This window comes from Onychostruthus taczanowskii, unplaced genomic scaffold (genome assembly GCF_017590055.1).
Source record: "Onychostruthus taczanowskii isolate IOZ18803 unplaced genomic scaffold, ASM1759005v1 scaffold112, whole genome shotgun sequence".
NCBI lineage: Eukaryota > Metazoa > Chordata > Aves > Passeriformes > Passeridae > Onychostruthus > Onychostruthus taczanowskii.
Window position 1 is genome coordinate 380242 of NW_024497852.1, and position 15456 is coordinate 395697.

At 50.8% G+C, this 15456-nt stretch overlaps 1 protein-coding gene and 1 long non-coding RNA gene across 5 annotated transcripts in view; one reads left to right on the top strand and one right to left on the bottom strand.

Moving 5' to 3' along the window:
• Nucleotides 1-9775, bottom strand: part of CRTC1 (CREB regulated transcription coactivator 1) — a 41880-nt gene extending 32105 nt beyond the window's left edge. For all 4 annotated transcript variants that reach the window (XM_041425515.1, XM_041425506.1, XM_041425498.1 and 1 more), the window contains exon 1: nucleotides 9621-9775. In XM_041425515.1, coding sequence (XP_041281449.1) covers nucleotides 9621-9746 — 126 coding nt within the window. In that variant the 5' untranslated portion in view covers nucleotides 9747-9775. The remainder of the gene's footprint in view (nucleotides 1-9620) is intronic.
• A 102-nt stretch (nucleotides 9776-9877) lies between these two features.
• LOC121347189 lies at nucleotides 9878-10846 on the top strand. Its single transcript, XR_005954197.1, has 2 exons — nucleotides 9878-10441; nucleotides 10527-10846. It is a non-coding gene; the product is annotated as an uncharacterized LOC121347189 (long non-coding RNA).
• The last annotated feature ends 4610 nt before the right edge of the window (nucleotides 10847-15456 follow it).

Consider the following 15456-nt stretch of genomic DNA (forward strand, 5'->3'; position numbering starts at 1 on the left):
GAGGTCCAAGCTAAAATGAATTTATCACACAACAGGCTGAGTTAGAAGGGACCCATCAGGACCAAGCTAAAATAAATTTATCACTGAACAGGCTGAGATAGAAGGGATCCATGAGGTCCAAGATAAAATGAGTTTATCACAGAACAGGCTGAGTTAGAAGGGACCCATCAGGACCAAGCTAAAATGAATTTATCACAGAACAGGCTGAGTTAGAAGGGACCCACCAGGACCAAGCTAAAATGAATTTATCACAGAACAGGCTGAGTTAGAAGGGACCCATGAGGACCAAGCCCAGCTCCTGGCCATGCACAGCACACCCCAAGAATCCCAACTCAGAACTGCAATCCAAATAATCCTCTGCTAAGAGCATTAGAGTCCAGCCCAATAAAGTCCATTCATGAGAGCTGAGACGTTATTGATCAGCAGAGCAGGAATCAGCTGAGCCCTGGCCAAGCCCCAGCGCTGCACTTTTAGCACTCCAAGAGAGCCAATTATTACTCATGAGTTCATGTTTTCTTCACCTTCCTGTTGAAGAGATTATTTAAGACCTCAAATCACTTAACTGGATTGTTTTGTCCTCTCATGAGTCATCTCCAAATTCCAAGGCCCCATTAGATTCTCCTTCAGGAGCTGCAAGCAGCTCCCCAGCTTGCCTGAGCTATAAAACCGTGAGGAAAGGGGGCTGTAAAAATCACCCAGGCTCGCAGCTCTCCCCCAGCTGCCTCCTCCAATTCCTGTCAAAGTGGAAAGATCTCACACCCCAACACTATTTACAACCCCCAAATCCACACTGCACTCAAATCCTTTTTTTTTTTTAATTATTTTTTTACAAGACAATATTTTTTCACAAGAATTTTTTTTTTTTCCTTAAAGAAAAGGAACCAGAAAGAGGAGGGAAGAGAGGAGGTAACAGCATTTAATGCTGTGATTATTTTTTATTCTTTATTTCTTTTCTAATCTCTGAACAGTGAAAACAGAGAAAAACTGCGTTTTTCTCCCCAAAATGAATGAATATGAATCACTGGGTGGTCGAGGGCAAACAACCATTAGGAACCCACCTCGCAGGATTGAAATAAATAAACAAAACCATCATAATAAAGAATTAAACTTAATGCACAGGCTGCAGCTCGGTGTTTAAAAACACTTTGCTATTTCTGGTGAACAAAGGTTTACTGTTTAAAACTTCACAGTCACAACTGAGCAGCAAAAACAGGATACAGCAAACTGGAGCCTTAAAATAGTGACTATTCTTCCGAGTTGTGCTCTATCGCCGGGCAGGGAGCCAAGCAAAGCTACAACAGGCACCAAACCTGATCTGAGAGCTCTGAAAAACAAAGCCCAGCCCGTGGCAGCTCCCACAGTGGCACCCTCCTTCCCTGCCAGGCTTGCAGTAGTGGATGATGCTGATAATTCAACAAAAAGCAGAGGAGAGGGTTCCTGCTTGGAGCTTGTGGATTATTTGATAGCCAGAAAGGGAAAGAATTCTTTTTGGTTATATTTAGATGGAGCTCGACACTCTCAAAATTTGGTTTGTTTTTGTGTTATTAGCTAACAATGAATTGTGCAGAGAGTTGGGAGGCAAGGATCACTTTTGCTTTGTTAGCATCAAACTCTGGGCACTTGGGCGACTCGTGGAGAGCAGGAGACAAAGCAAACCCAGAAAGGAACCCCAAAAACCAACCCCAAAAAGCAGAGACACAGCCCTACCCCACAGGGCTGAGGTGCAACACAGCACTAATTACTACAAACCAACCTAAAAATGAATTTCTCACAGAAAAGGCTGAGTTAAAAGGGACCTTCTTTTCTTAAAGCAAATATTCCTTCTGAGCAGGGAGCTGATGGAGAATGCCAGGAAACAATCGTCCAGCTTCAACAAAAAGCTCCTCAACCATCCCCACTCCTCTATTGAAATGCCTCAGAAAAGCTGAAATAAAAGCAGAGATGCCCTCATTAAGTAAGATGAAAATAGCTTTTATGTTCCATTTTTTATTTTTAGCTAAAGAATGAAAATTCAGTTATGTAACCCTACAAGTTTCGTAAATTAGGAGCCAAGCAGGGCATGTTTGCACTCTTTGGGGTTCAGGGCCACCTCACTCTGCCCTCAGAGTGACCAAAAGCTACAGAAAATTGTTTGTGGCTTCAAAATGTGGCATCAGCCAACCCTTCAGGTATCAAAAATATCCAAAACATCATCAGAGTCCAAATTCTTCGAATGCAGAAGGCTCATTCAGCACAATCATCTCCCTGAACCAGAGGCAAATCTAATTACAAGGAGAAGGTCAATCAGACACTTGAATCTGAGCTGGCTGCTGGAAACTTGTGCAATATTTAAGGTATTAAATAAATATTAAATCAGATATTTTCTATCCCTCTCGCTGCCAGGAATACAATCTACACTGAGACTCTGCAAGGAATCAAAAAGTGAGAAGCCAGGGTGTGAAACAATCCCTGCCTCCCCTTCTCCCACGGAGGTTTTTTATTCCTTTAATCCAGCTTACAGATGTTGAAATCCCACTTTGAGGCTCCAGAGCTGGAAAAATCTCCTGCACAGTTTCCCAAGCTGCTCCTCCAACAGGTCTGAAGAGGCCCCATCCTGTCACCAACAACTGCTCCTCTGTCTGAGCTGGGAGCTATCACCATCTGCCTAGAAATTCATATATTTTGGGATATCAACTCCAATTCCCTCCCCTCCGAGACCTGAGCCGTCCAAGGAAAATAATATTCACATAAATAGTAATAGCTGGGTACCAAAATTAATTGAAAATTCATCTGACAGAGCTGCAGTGTGCAGTTAACACATCTTACTGCTCTGGAGTGATAAGTAACCAGAGTAAAACCACCAGTGAGCAGCTCAGCAGGGACAGCACACAGGAGATTTTCCCAATCATCAGGAAAAGTGATAGACCAGGCAAAGGAAGGAAAAGACACTTGGAGAAAATCTGCCTGTGAAGCAGAGACTTTCAGCCAGGGCTGGGGAATTGTTGCTGCAGCCTCAAGCTGCAGCACTTCAGCCTCCTCCACTTCATTATTTAAGAGCTGTTTTTTGTGGGTGTGTGGTGTTGTTGTTTGATTGCAAAGGATTGTTCTGGTACAAGGGGAAGAATTTTCAATTCCTGAGAAATAATTTGCAAAACAAGGCTGTTATCAACACTTGGTTACAACTTTGTAATTTATAAAGTCCCAAGGAGATCAGGCCAAAACACAAAACAAGAAATGATCAAGAGGGGCTGTTCAGTGCTCCACAAGCACTGCTGGAGATCCTCACTCCTGGATTTCACTTCCAACACCACAAAATGCAAACCATCTCAACCAAATCAAAGCAACGTTTTAAATCTTAACTCCAGAGATGCTGATAATAAAGACTCACATCCAGCTGCAGGGAACTGGTTTGGCTTGGAAGGGACATTAAGGACCATCCAGTGCCACCCCTGCCACAGGCAGGGACAGCCCCCACCAGCCCAGGCTGCTCCAACCTGACCTTGCACACCCCAGGGATGGGGCAGCACAGCCTTTGGGACCACATTTGTTTTACAAAATGTGAAGAGTTGAGACCAAAAGAGAAAAAAAGTGAAGTGAGGTCACAGCTGGACATTGTCACAAAATGAACCCTGTTCCCAAAACACCCACCTGATTTTGAATTTGCTGCTGTTCACTGCCTCACTCCCAAGGCCTCAGGAACCCCTCAGCTCCTCCAGCACAGCTACAAAAACACCAGGGCAGAATTCCAGCCAGCACAACCAGGAATGGTTTTAACCCAGAAAAGCTTATTTCCTTTACTTTTTTCTTTTCCAAGATACACCCTTATATTTGCTGGAAAGTGCCTTGAAGTCTACTTGAGTTTCAGATCCTGCATTAGGCACAAAAATATCGATGCCAGTGTGGAACAGAGCATTAGGGAGTGATCGATGCTGTCGGGGCTGTGGACCAAACTGCCCTTCCCTGCTCAAGGAAATGTTCCTTTGCAATCACAGATGGATAATGGAGAACACAGATAAATATTTAGCCTTTAATACATTTTGGTTAAATCTCTATTGATCATTTTTGAGAGGATGTCTGGTTTTTGCCAAATTGGTGTTTGATTACCACGACAATGAAAGTGCTCGAAAACATTCGGTAATTTCACACAATCCCAGATTGGTTTGGGTTGGAAGGACCCTAAAATCATCAAATTCCACCCCGTGCCACAGGCAGGGACAGCTTCCACTATCCCAGGCTGCTCCAAACCCCCGGCCTGGACATTTCCAGGGATGGGAAATCCACAAGTTATCTGAGTGACCCTGCCAGGGCCTCCCCACCCTCACAGGGAGGGATTTCTTACAGAAAACTCACACAGTGCAGGAAATCTGGGTTAGAACTCCCCCAAAAGCCCCAAACCCATGGGTTTGGTTTAAGCTGGTCCATCCCTGCTGTAGCCACACGTGGCCACGCTGGACTGAACACAGTGCTGGACACAGCAGGGAAAACTCTCACTGAAATGTGCCTGGTGCTGCTGCCTCAGCTGAGTCAGAGCCTTGATATTCCTGAAGTGCAGGAAGAGCTTCCCAACCAAAACCAATGGCACTGATAAATTGATTATAAAATGGAGAACAAGGTGTCAGTGAGAGGAGCAGGGGGATTTCAATAAACGTTGTTTCTGAGATAGTCAGAAAAATAAAAATGCTGTTTACTTGATAAAGAATTTGATAAGAACCAATCTGATGGAGAAACCCAAGAACAGGTAAAAATGGTTCCCAAGCCCACGTCCTCACACAACCACAACCACACTCTGGGCTTTCCAGGCCCTGGGGTTTCCCCTCCTCTTCCTCTGTGCTGGGAGGAACAGCTCCTTTTCCGTTCCACCTCACCTGAAGATAGTTCACCCCAGGCCACACTGCTCCTAAAATCATTTTTCAATACCAAATACTCCTAAAAATCACCTGGAGGCACAATTGCTGTGGCTGTGCTTTGTGGGGTGGTGTTTTGCTCATGCAGAGATCCTGCTTCAACCCTGGCCAGCACAGAACTCAGATTAACTCAGCACCAGCCCCTCCTGTCCCCGAGGCCTTTGGCACCTCTGGCACTTCTACAGTCACAGCTGGAACTCAAAGACTGCACCACAAATTTCAATTTCTGACTGGTAAACCAAGAGATTTGGTATCCACACCTCCCCCTTTTCAGTGTAACCACAGGCTCAGCTCCCCTCTGCAGCTTGTTTTGAGGGGAAAACCCCAAATCAACCCCAAAGAACTGGAAGAACTGACTGTACCTCACCTTGAGAACAAATTCTCTTCCTAAATGAGCACCTTCTATAAATGCAAATTACCACCCAGTGCTGATGCTAAATAAAACCCAAGCAGCAGGCAGAGCTGAGTCCCACATGTTCACCCTGAGAATTACAACCGAACACCCAAAATGCAGCAGTTGTACAATTCAGCCTCACGTGCTCCCAGAGCCTTCCCAGCTTTGCTACATCATTAACACCGAGGGATTTGGCCACTGCACACAGAAAGACTTTGTCCAACAGCAGCTGTGCTGTGTGGGAGTGATGGGACAATCAGTAAAAAAGTCATTGTCTCCTTAAAAAAAAAAATAAATTTAAAAAAAAATCTAACAAAAGCTGCCTGGGTTTGCCAGAAGAAACCTTGCCCTGCTCAGTGCAGTTTCCCAGGATGGCACAGCAGAGCTCTGTGTTTACCTTGGACAGCTCAGGCAGGCTGAGGAAAGCCAAGGGTTGCACAAGAACAGAGATTCTTTGTGCCCTGGCAGGTCCCCTCTGCCTCTCACCCTGCTGATTTACAAACATTCTTTCAAAGAATGAAGGGCACTGCTGGCTCAGCCCGAGGTGCTGGCACCTTGAGCACCTCTGGGGGCTCTGAACTCCTGCTCTGCTTGGGGTCCTGCTCCACGACGGCCACAAAGTACCAGGACAAGGGGAACAGCCTCAAGCTTTCCAGGCTGGACCCCAGCAGGAATTCCTGCAAGGAAAAGGGTGCTCAGGTACAGGAGGGGTGGGAGTCCCCAGGGTGCAGGTGGCACTGGGTGGGGACAAGCTGGGGATGTGCCACAGGCTGGGCTGGGAGGGCTCTCCAACCTCAGTGATCCTGGGACTCACCAGAGGAGGAAATTCAGCAGTGGTGAGCGCGGATGAAGCACAAAGCACTCATGTCTTGGTCTGGAAATGTGCGAACTCAGGGTGCAAACTATGGGGAAGTTAATGGAGAAAAAAACACACCCAGAGCTTGAAAAATTCACATTTGTGTTTGAGAGAAACTCACTTTGAAGCTGAGCTGCCAGGTGGAAGCATCAATCTGTGTGCTAGGAAGGCTCAGTCCTGATTTTGATGCATTTCTTTAATATCTCTCAGACATTCAAAACCACTCTTACGTCACCAGGAATTTCTTTTGTATCACATTATTTAATAAAAACCTGCTAAAGACATCAGGAACCGCTGCAGCTCTGTATCATCATCATCATTAGTGCTTCTCATTTTTAAAAGCAGATTAGCATTCCTGATTTAACTAAGCTTTTAAATACTGTTTTGCATATTATCTACATTCAACGCTGAGCTGGGGATGTACAAAGAGACATTTTGATCTCTTCTACAGGAACCAGAAAACCACTGAGTGCCTCATTTTTGAGTACAAATTTTGTGGCAGGGGGATGTGTGTGGGTTTTACACACACTCCATCACGAACTGTGGGGTTTTACTTCATTTTTATTTCAAATAAAAATCGAATCTGTGCTATTACAACATATTCCACTTGACAAAATTAAACTACAACGGGATTTTGTATTGAAATTAAAAGATAAACACGAACTTTTCACTTCACATGGTTTTCAGGAATTCAACAAAAGCCACTCAGAACTTTGGATAACACCTAAAAATACACAAGCAAAGGGTGATGAAATTTTGCACAGTGTCTCCAAACATCACCACTAACCTGGGTTTAATTCCCTGGGTTTGTTCCAGGACAGGTGGGGCTGGCAGGCAGCACCCACTGGCAGCTTTTGGAGTTTGGGGGGGTCTTTTTTTTCCAAGGTAACACTGCAAGGCCCATCAGAGGGAGCTCAAACACAGCTCTGGCTGAAAGCCCTCAAAATTGAGTAACTTTAAGTGAATATTAAAATAAAAAAAGCAATCCTGGAAACTTGAGAAAATCTCCAACAAGAACAATCCTTAAAATGCAAGTCACAAATTGTCTTTAAAAATCTTACATTTTTTAGCATTTCAAAAGTCACATATTGAAGGGCTCAGCAGTATCCGCACGTTAATTTTTTGGTTAATTACAATCTGAAAGGGCAGCAACAACCTTGGATGAGTAAATAGCTGCATCAAAGCATCCCTGGGCTGAGAAATTGAGACAAGCCCTGGTAAACAAGCCCAGAAATCAGCGCAGTCCTGAAATCCCAAACCTTACAGAAAAAAGGAAAAAAAAAAAGGAAGGAGGAGAGCCACAAACAAAAAAACAGGAGTCAATGTCACGGAGAAAAAAAAAAATAATAACTCCCCCTCTCCTGTCCTCACCCACTTTGTTACTATGGGACTGGCAGAAAGCTCTGGATTATGAACACCAAGGTCCCACTCACAAGACAATTAAGCAGCTCCAGAGCTTCCACCGACCACCCACCTCCGCTGCGCCTCCCAGGGAGCTGAAATGCCAAAAATCCACCGTGCCAGCTGCAAAGCAGCTCCACGCCACTGGGAAACCCTCTGCAAAACAAAGTTTCTTCTTTCTCAAATGATTTTTGGGTTGTTTTTCTTTTTTTTTGGTGAGGGGAGTAAAGGAGGGGGTGGGTCAGAATTTAAAAATCTCACGTGGATTCAATATTGTGAATAGGTGGAAGACGACCGCGGCAGAAAGGAAATTGAGAATTTGTGGCTCTGCTCTGAGCAGTAACCAACAATAAAGCAGACAAGATGGTAAACATTGCAAAAAGACAATTACTAATAATGAAAAGGCAAGAGAAATTTTGGGCTGCTTCCACCAACTGAGTAAGGCGTTTTCAAACTGACAGCAACGTGCTGCTTGCCAAATGAAAATGAGAGCAAACAGCAAAGTTGTGCTTAACCCCTTTTTGCTTTTATGCTGCATTTTAAACCCCGATGAAATCATGGAATTTGAAAGAAAAAGTCTACAAAGGAGACATTTTACTCAGCTCTCTGCTCAGTGTTTCCATCACTTCAGTACCCAGAGTGCTCAGAAAAGTTATTCATCTTGGGTTCTTTCCTCAAAACCCGGTTCTTGAAAGTGTGATGGGTTTCCAAGAGCAAAACATGGGTTGGGAGTGCTTGGATTTGGGAGAAAATTAAATGGGATTCAGGAGAAATGAATCTGGATTCTGACTCCTCCTGCAGAAGGTGAGAGCTCAACGTGTGAGTTAATTGAAGGACAACCTGTAATTGCAGATTGCAAGAAGTCCCTCAGGAACACCCAGCCCTGGAGTGGCAGCAAGGACTGACCACTGAAGGCAAAATCCCAGGATACCGAGCCACACAAGATGATTCCAGTGACTACAAACACCTCCAAATCATCCTCACTCTGGTGCCAACTAACTCCAGCAGGAACATCCAACATCCAGGTGAGCATGAGCTCCAGCCCCACACCTTCCCGGGCAGGTGCCTTTCCTTTCCATCCAACCAGCAGCACCACCGATTCAAAACAAATATTTACCCTCTCCTGACACAGAGGAATAAAAGGGAACCTCTTCCTGCAAATCCAACCGTGCTGTTCTGTTGTTCTTGCAAAGCTTCCGCCGCAAACAGGCTCGTAAATTTTCTTGAAACAGTTAAAAACAAAACACTGACACAAGCAGGTGAGACAAGAACAGAACAGCCCTGACATCCCCGAATCTGGACCAGGGAAGGCATCTCGCATTGGTTACGCCGGGAATTTCTGCTGATGGGCTTTGCAGAGACATCACCAGCCAAGGGAGGCTTTGGAAGCGCAGCAATTTGCACCTACGACAACCGGAGCGTAACGGGAACAACACCGGCCACGGCGAGCCCGGCAGCTCCCGCCCGCGGCCGCTCCTCACGCGGAGCAGCGGGGGATGCTCCGGGGGGCTCCGGGGGACCCCAGCCCGCGGCTGCCCCGGCTCAGGCAGCAGGAGCCCACCGCACAGTCCAGCCAAGAAACCGCCACACCTGCTCGGAGCTGGAGCGAAGAGCAGCCCCCGGCCTGTGCCGGGATCTGGGGATCCCTCCCGGCGGGGCGGGAGGAAGCGGGATCCCCCTCAGAGCCGGGCCTGTCCCGGGCTGATGCAATTGGCATCTCCCCTCAGACACCGGCAAAGCATCCGGGATCCCCCTCCCTCCGAGCCGGGGCCCGGCCCGGTGTGAGGAACCGGGACCCCCCCTCAGCCCCCTGGCAGGGGACTCGGGGGTGCCCCCGCCGCAGCCCCCTCCCCGCCGGGCCCGCTCCGGCCGTGCCGCGATGCCGCTGCCCCGACCCTCCGGCGGGCGGCACCGGGGCCTCCCCCCGCGGCAGGTGTCGGTCTCCGGAGGATGCTGCGGGCCCGGTGGGCGGCGCGGGCCGGGCCCGGTGCCGCCAAACCGGGCCCGAGGGGCTCCGCGGGGGGGGCGCCGCCCCTCACAGCCCCCCCCGCCCGCCTCAGCCGGGGGCGGCGGCGACGAGGCTCACCCGGTGAGCGCGGGTCAGGCTCAGGTCCTTCATGACCTCCTCGAAGGCCGCCGTCTCCTCCGCCTGCTTCTGGTTGTGCAGCGCGATCTTCTCGCTGAATTTCCGCGGGTTGTTCGAGGCCGCCATCTTCCCCCGTCCGCATCCCCCTCCCCGCGGCCGAGGGGGGGCGACGCGCATGCGCCGGCCCAGGGAGGGGGGGGCGGCCGCAGGGCGCCTGCGCGGCGGCGGCGACGTATCTTGGTCCTTGTCCCGGTCCTGTCCCGGTCCTGTCCTGGTCCCATCCCAATCCTGATCCTGTCCTGGTCCCCATCCCAGTCCTGGTCCTGTCCCGATCCTCGTTCTTGTCCCGATCCTGTCCTGGTCCTGGTCCTGGTCCTGTCCCCATCTTCGTTCCTATCCCCATCCCAGTCCTGGTCCTGTCCCGATATCCATTCTGGCCTTGTCCCCGTCCCCATCCCGGTCCTGTCCCCGATCCTAATTACTGCCCCCATCCCCGCCCCTGCCCCTCTCCTTGTCCCTCTCTCTGTCCCATCCCTGCCCCTGTTCCCCTCTCTGTCCCATCCCTGTCCCTCTGTCTGTCCCATTCCTGTCCCTCTGTCCCTGTCCCTCCGTGGTGGCTGCTCCGTCTCCTGCTGGAAAATCAACTTTAGTGATGCTCCCACTTCATGAAATGAGGAAAACCCAGGAGGTGCCCCACCTGGTTTGTCAGGATTTCATGCAAAAATCACCTGTGACTGCAAAAAAACCACCCCGAGTTCTCCTCCACACCTTGAATTATTTATTTTTAACTCCTTCAGTGTGAAAATGGGGCTGTGACCCAGGTGAGGGATGGGCAGAGCAGAGCTGGGGCTCACACCGGGCTGTGAAGCAGAGCGGGGATGCTGCAATAATTAACAATTCCCCCAGATAATGAGCGGCGTTTGGGAGCTGGCTCCTGCCTTATCAGCGACCCGGGAGCTCCAAAGCACGAAAGGACAGAGTGGGCTTTCATCTCATCCTCGGGGTCTTCCCGCGGAGTTGTCACCTCCTGCCGTTGTCACCCGGCTGTTCCTTGTCCCCTGCTGTGTCCCCGTGCCCTTTGTCGTGCCAGCCTCGGGCACAGGGGGATGAGGAGCGGAACCCCAGCCAGGTGAAAAGCTGAGCCTGAGCACTAATTACCACGAGAAGAGAGAAAATCGATGAAGCAAAGGCGGAGCGTTCATTAATAAAGAACCCGGTGACTTGTAGCCCAGGAGCTGCGATTTTTTTTTTTTTTTTGTTTGCTAAAAAAAAACCACTGTGGAGCTTTGAAACTCCTCGGGCTTGATTTGTGGAAAACTTCTGCAGAAAAACCTGCGCAGAATAAACGAAACCCTCGATTAGAATGTCCCCAACGTGTCCCCGGTGCGGTGCCCACCCCAGAGCCGCTTTAACCCCGATTTCTCAGCGTTTCCCACAATTATCCGGCTGATGGATGGCTCAGCGCTCATCCCAGGCTCGGGATTAGCCACAAAGTCACGTCCTGCCCTAAATCCTGCCTGCCAACTTGCACTTAACATTTCCAGCCGAGCTGATACCATCTCGGGAAGCTCTTCCAGACCTGGCAGGACCAGCCCTCCCTCCTGGCAGATGTTGCTCCGAGCCCTTCCTCGCCTTTCCCACCAGGAATAAACACCATTTTTCCCCTAAAATCCCCCTCTGGCTGTGTACACGAACGGCACATGACCCGCAAAATTGGCCTGTCATGCTAAAAGCACATCAATCACCGAGATTTACCGGGGAGATACTGATGATCCACATTGTTTTCACTCGGGGAGCGGGACAATGATAAATAATTGGTGCAGTTGTCCTGGATTTCATCCCCGAGGTGCTGATATCGAACATCTCCAGCCTCTGCTCCAAGATGAAGTGCCTGAGATGGAGCTTAAATAAAATAAATTCTCCCCTTTTGGATCTCCTGAGATGGGATCTCCACTCCTGCTCCCTGGGAAGGAATGCAGATGGAGGCAAGGGGAGGGGGGCTGCAGCTTCCTCCCCTAAAAACCTCCCTTAATTCTCATTGTTTCCCCGGGCAGCTTTATCAGATCGAATTCCAGCGTGAACCTGGAGCCTGCTTCCTGAAATCCCCACGTTTTAGCCAAACTTCTCAAATTTGGGGCTGCTGGACCATCCCAGGCACTCAGAGCCCCAGGTTTTGGGGTGGCTCTGGGGCTGCTGCCCCTGCAGGTCTGGGTGAGGGCAGGGAGAGGCTCTGGGGGGGCCAGGTCTCCTCCTGTCCCCAGGAATTGGGAATTGTGGCACTCCTTGGACAGGGACAGGCTCGGGGGGGGCCAGGTCTCCTCCTGTCCCCAGGAACTGGGAATTGTGGCACTCCTTGGACAGGGCCTGAGCTCTTCCCCGAGGGTCATTTCTGCCTCCTGCCTCACCTCGAGCACAGCTGGGGCCATCTCTGAGCCCCACCTCACCTGAACTGCTCCATCTCACCTGAATGGCCTCATCTCACCTGTACAGCTCCATCTCACCTGAACCATCTCACCTGAACTGAGCTGCCCCATCTCATCTGAACTGAGCTGTTCCACCTCACCTGAACTGACCCATCTCACCTGAATGGCCTCATCTCACCTGAATGGCTCCATCTCACCTGAACTGAACTGAACTGCCCCTTCTCACCCCACCTGAACTGACCCAACTCACCTGAACTGAGCTGCCCCATCTCCCCTGAACTGCTCCATCTCACCTGAATGGCTCCATCTCACCTGAACTGCTCCTCCATCTCACCTGAATGGCTCCATCTCACCTGCACTGCTCCATCTCACCTGAATGGCTCCATCTCACCTGAATGGCCTCATCTCACCTGAACTGCTCCATCTCACCTGAACTGCTCCATCTCACCTGAATAGCTCCATCTCACCTGAACTGAACTGCCCCATCTCCCCTGAGCTGCTCCATCTCACCTGTACAGCTCCATCTCACCTGAACAGTTCCACCTCACCTGTACAGCCCCATCTCACCTGAACTACCCCACCTCACCTGAGTGGCTCCATCTCACCTGAGCTGAACTCCCCCTCTCCCCAGACCTTTCCCCTCTCCCCAGAGAGCCGCTCAGGGATCCCCCACTCCTCCTTCCAGCCATGTTTGGGAAGGGATTTTGGGAGCTGAGCCGCCGGGGCCGGGGCTGCTGCGGGCACAGCTGCCAGAACTCCTAAATCCCCGGGCAGATGTGCTGCAGGGAGGAGCTGCAGGGAGGAGCTGCTGTGCTCTCCTTTCCTCGCTGGTTTCACCCTCCAGAACCCCTGGCAGACAAATCCCAGCTCCTTCCTCGCAGCTTTCCCAGGCAGGAGCGAGGCTCAGGGCCTCCCACAGCACCAGGGCAGCGCTGAGGTTGTGCTCCGATCCTCAAACGAGCTGACTGTTCCTCTTTTTTTTGCCCGCAGCCACAAAGATTTTGATCTTTCACACTTCCTACTTAACGTTCCTGTTGACATTCCCATTATCCTCGGAGAAGAATATCCTCAGAGTCTCCCCAGTTATTTGGAACCGGGCTCCAAACCGTGCTTGGAGCAGGAAAACATTCTCTTGTTTCACTTGGAACTGGCGAAAATTTCTTTAATTTGTTTCCGGAGGGCAAACAAAAGCACCTGAAGCACTCTCCCCCCCAAGAGCCCCCAAGATCCACCCGCACAGAGGGTTGGCTGGGCTCCCTGCACCAATATTCCCTTGTCACCCTTCCAGCCCTGCTCCTTCACCATTCCCTGTGGATTCTAAAATTCCAGAGAGCCAAGCGAACAGCGACTGCCGGGAGGAATTCATTCTCGTTTCCACACCTCGGGTCTTTTTGCTGCTCGGAGAGGTTTTGGCAGCCAGGAGGAGAGGGGTCTGCTCCTGGTCCCTTTTCCCAGGGTCGGGGCTTGGCTTTGTTCCACAGAGGATGGAGGGAGAATTCCTGGGATCCAGGGATGTTCCTGGGATCCAGGGATGTTCCTGGGATGGAGGGAGAATTCCTGGGATGGAGGGAGAGTTCCTGGGATCCAGGGATGTTCCGGGGATGGAGAGAGAATTCCTGGGATCCAGGGAGCACTCCTGGGATGGAGGGAGAATTCCTGAGATCCAGGGATGTTCCTGGGATCCAGGGATGTTCCTGGGATGGCAGAGATTGTTCCCAGAATGCAGGGATCACTCCTGGGATGCAGGGAGAGTTCCTGGGATGCAGGGATTGTTCCTGGGATGAAGGGAGAATTCCTGGGATGCAAGGATAATTCTCAGGATGCAGGGAGCATTCCTGGGATGCAGGGATTGTTCCTGGGATGGAGGGAGAATTCCTGGGATGAAGGGATCATTCTCAGGATGCAGGGAACATTCCAGGGATGCAGAGATTGTTCCCGGAATGCAGGGATCACTCCTGGGATGCAGGGAGAATTCCTGGGATGCAGGGAGCACTCCCAGGATGCAGGGAGGATTTCTGGGATGCAGGGAGAATTCCTGGGATGCAGGGAGAATTCCTGGGATGCAGGGAGCACTCCCAGGATGCAGGGAGGATTTCTGGGATGCAGGGAGAATTCCTGGGATGCAGGGAGCACTCCCAGGATGCAGGGATCGTTCCTGGGATGCTGAGGTGATTTGGGAAGCTGGGAAAGCAGCAGCCATCCCGTGCCTTCCCAAAGGCAGAGAATTCCATGTGGGAATTGCCAGAGACTCAATGAGGGGGCACCTGACAGTCCAGGAGGAGAAGGAGCCACGGGAAGGATGGAAAGACACAATTTCCAAGGGATGGAGGGACAGGACGCAGGGAATGGCTGCCCACTGCCACAGGGCAGGGATGGCTGGGATTTTGGGAAGGAATTCCTGGCTGGGATGGAATTCCCAGAGCAGCTGTGGCTGCCCCTGGACCCCTGGCAGTGCCCAAGGCCAGGCTGGAGCAGCCTGGATGACCTTTGAGGTCCCTTCCATCCCAAACCATTCCACACTCCTGGGATCCTGCTCTGGTTCACATCCCACTGCAAATCCCAGCTCTGCTCTGCCCATCCCTCCCCTGGGTCACAGCCCCATTTTCACACTGAAGGAGTTAAAAAGAAAAAGGTGTTAAAAATAAATAATTCAAGGCGTGGAGGAGAACTCAGGGTGGTTTTTTTGCAGTCACAGGTGATTTTTGCACTAAATCCTGATAAACCGAGCGGGGCACCTCCTGGGTTTCCCTCATTTCATGAAGTGGGAGCATCACTAAAGTTGATTTTCCAGCAGGAGACCCAGCAGCCACCACGGAATTCCTGCTTTTGTGGCTCCTGGGAGCTGCTCCCCTTGCCCAGGGACATCTCCCCCTGTCCCAGGATGCTCCAAATCCAATCCCATCCAACCTTCGGGCACTTCCAGGGATGGAGCAGCCACAGCTGCTCTGAGAATTCCATTCCAGGACCCCCCCACCCTCCCAGAGAAAGATTTCTTCCCAAAATCCCATCTGAATCCCCTGGCAGGGTCCCTCTGACCCCCCAGGACTCGGGGCTGACACACAGAGGGCACCTCTGCCCATCCAGGGGTTAATCCTGCCCCTTCTCCATGGGGCACTCCTGGGATGCAGGGAGAATTCCTGGGATGCAGGGAGCACTCCCAGGATGCAGGGAGGATTTCTGGGATGCAGGGAGAATTCCTGGGATGCAGGGAGCACTCCCAGGATGCAGGGATCGTTCCTGGGATGCTGAGGTGATTTGGGAAGCTGGGAAAGCAGCAGCCATCCCGTGCCTTCCCAAAGGCAGAGAATTCCATGTGGGAATTGCCAGAGACTCAATGAGGGGGCACCTGACAGTCCAGGAGGAGAAGGAGCCACGGGAAGGATGGAAAGACACAATTTCCAAGGGATGGAGGG